At 50.7% G+C, this 2,302-nt stretch overlaps 1 protein-coding gene across 1 annotated transcript; it reads left to right on the top strand.

The window, feature by feature from the left end:
* H310_03907 (hypothetical protein) lies at positions 1-1,092 on the top strand (the record flags this gene model as incomplete). Its single annotated transcript, XM_008867975.1, has 3 exons — positions 1-165; positions 225-329; positions 718-1,092. The coding sequence occupies 3 exons, from the start codon at positions 1-3 to the stop codon at positions 1,090-1,092; spliced, it is 645 nt and encodes a 214-aa protein (XP_008866197.1).
* Between the last annotated feature and the right edge of the window lie 1,210 nt (positions 1,093-2,302).

The raw sequence follows: 2,302 nt of genomic DNA, 5'->3' as shown, positions 1-2,302 counted from the left end.
ATGGTGAACGCTGTACCCCACTCCCAGCGCTCAACATTGCGCGACATCTCGGAAGCAACTGGGTTGTCGCTTGGCACACTCAGCCGCAACCTGAAGGCCGGCATCATCCAACGCCGCTCGTCACGCCTCAAGCCCCTGCTCACGGATGCCAACAAGTTGGCCAGGGTTGCGTTTTGTGGCTCGCACGTCCGACGCTCCGTGCCGGCCGTTGAGCATTCTGCTAGGTTGCCAGCTCCGCTGTCAACCTAGCAGAATGTCAATTTGACGATATGTGGGACGTCGTGCACCCTGACGAGAAATGGTTTAACGCGGACAAGGACCGTCGCAAAGTGTATCTGTCGACGAACGGGTCTCTGAGCCGTCGCGCATGCAAAAGCAAGCGATTCATACCCTAGGTCATGTTCCTTGCTGCCGTCGCCCGCCCCGTGTCGACGATGACCGCGGCGTTCTGTTCAATGGCAATGTCGGCATGTGGCCCTTCGTGAAGCAAGCCCCGGCCACTCGCAACTCTCGGAATCGCGCCACTGGAACTATGGTCTCGACGTTAGTCAACGCCAACGCGGATGTTTACTGTGACTTCGTTCTGCACAAGGTTATTCCCGCTATCAAGGCCAACTTTCCCAGTGCCTACAAAGGGTCATTTTTCAGCACGACAATGCGACACCCCATGCCTTGGTCACGGATGCAGTCCTGGATAGCGTATCCACGGATGGATAGAAGTTCGTCATTCGTTGTCAGCCGCCCAACAGCCCTGACCTGAATGTCCTGGACCTTGGGTTCTGTGCATCCATCCAAGTTCTACAGTACAAGATGGTGAGTTCATCCATTGACGATGTGATTTTCTCGACGTTGACAGCTTTCGACCACCTCAGTGTCGACATGCTGGAGAACGTATTTCTCTCGCTGCAGGCTGTGATGCGCCTGGTTCTTGAGCATCAATGCGACAACCACTTCAAGTTGCCCCACCTACGTAAAGATGCATTGAGACTTGCTGGCAACCTCATGGCGAATGTGGCGTACCCTGTTTTCCTCCTCCATGAGTCGGACATGTACACGTACCTCCAACACCACGGAATTCCAAGCCTCGAATAGGAGTTATAGCCAATTAAATCAATACATTTGTTCATGGGCCAATAATATTATATGTCGGTGGTAATATGGCCCAAATGAGTTTTTTCTATGTATGTCCCTTGGATGTGTCTGTTCCAGTGAAACCTCCAAATACATACATCTCAACTGAAATTTTTCATGAATGTACTTGCTCTGTTCCATATTACACCGACGCAAATAATACATTTCAAAGTGGATATTCCGTTAAAACGGAATAATTGATGCCGTTGCAAAGTTGGAGGGAAATCAGTACATGTTCGGTTGAGCGTGTGTGTATTGTGCTTCGTAGAGTACTGTACTTCCTTGACGAGCATTCTTTGGGAATAGCACTTCCAGTCTCAAAACCAATACATTCAAAATTTGAGCCCATGGAATCGCATTTTTCCAAATTTGTGATTGATCCGATTGTGAGTAAATTGGACTTTTCAGATGTGACGAAACCCAGCAATCACGGGCAACGAACAAGAAGCTTGGCTCCGTCCAAAGCGTCCAAAGGAAGCTCTGAATGGATGTGGGTATATGTGCGGAAGATGTGATGTTTTCGTCCTGTGCGGTGCCATTCCTGATTCGTCTCCACAGGAATCACACTCCAATCCGGTTGCGGCGTCACGACTTGACAATGGGTTCACGTGACGACCTGGACCATGTCAAGTGCTACAACCATTGCGTGTCTTGGTGCACACCAGGTGTTGCGTGTACAGTGCAATAGACGGCGCTGGAAAAGATCACACTTTATGGATCCAGTGCGGATGGACATTGCGTTCAACGGACATACATGCAAGACCCGACACTTCTTTCCGCAATGATCAACTCCTTCCTTGATCAAGGACGCGGCTTGGCGACGTGCGCGAGTGGTCCGGCTCAACTGACCTAGTACTATGCAGACGTGCACATGACTTCAGCCCCATTGCTGCCATCACCCCGACCCTGCAGTCAAACCCACCCGAATCGTCCACAGTGAGCTGGCCAGTCTACCCCTTCAAATCAACATTGGTTCTGGAAGAGTACACTTGACCCATATGCAGGACGAAATCGCAGCAGTGATGCTACTGTAAAGACGGCTACGTATTTCCCATTGAACAACTCATGCTGCCGCCAGTGCAGGACGAATCCATTAGTGGCACCATGCTACAGTAGAAGCGCCCCCACATGCCAAGAATTGAATAGTCCCTACATTTCAATCCGGACTCCG

This window comes from Aphanomyces invadans, assembly GCF_000520115.1.
Source record: "Aphanomyces invadans strain NJM9701 unplaced genomic scaffold supercont1.6, whole genome shotgun sequence".
Taxonomy (NCBI): domain Eukaryota; phylum Oomycota; class Saprolegniomycetes; order Saprolegniales; family Verrucalvaceae; genus Aphanomyces; species Aphanomyces invadans.
The sequence above is the reverse complement of the archived record's forward strand: the minus strand, read 5'-3'. Positions and strand labels throughout refer to the sequence as shown.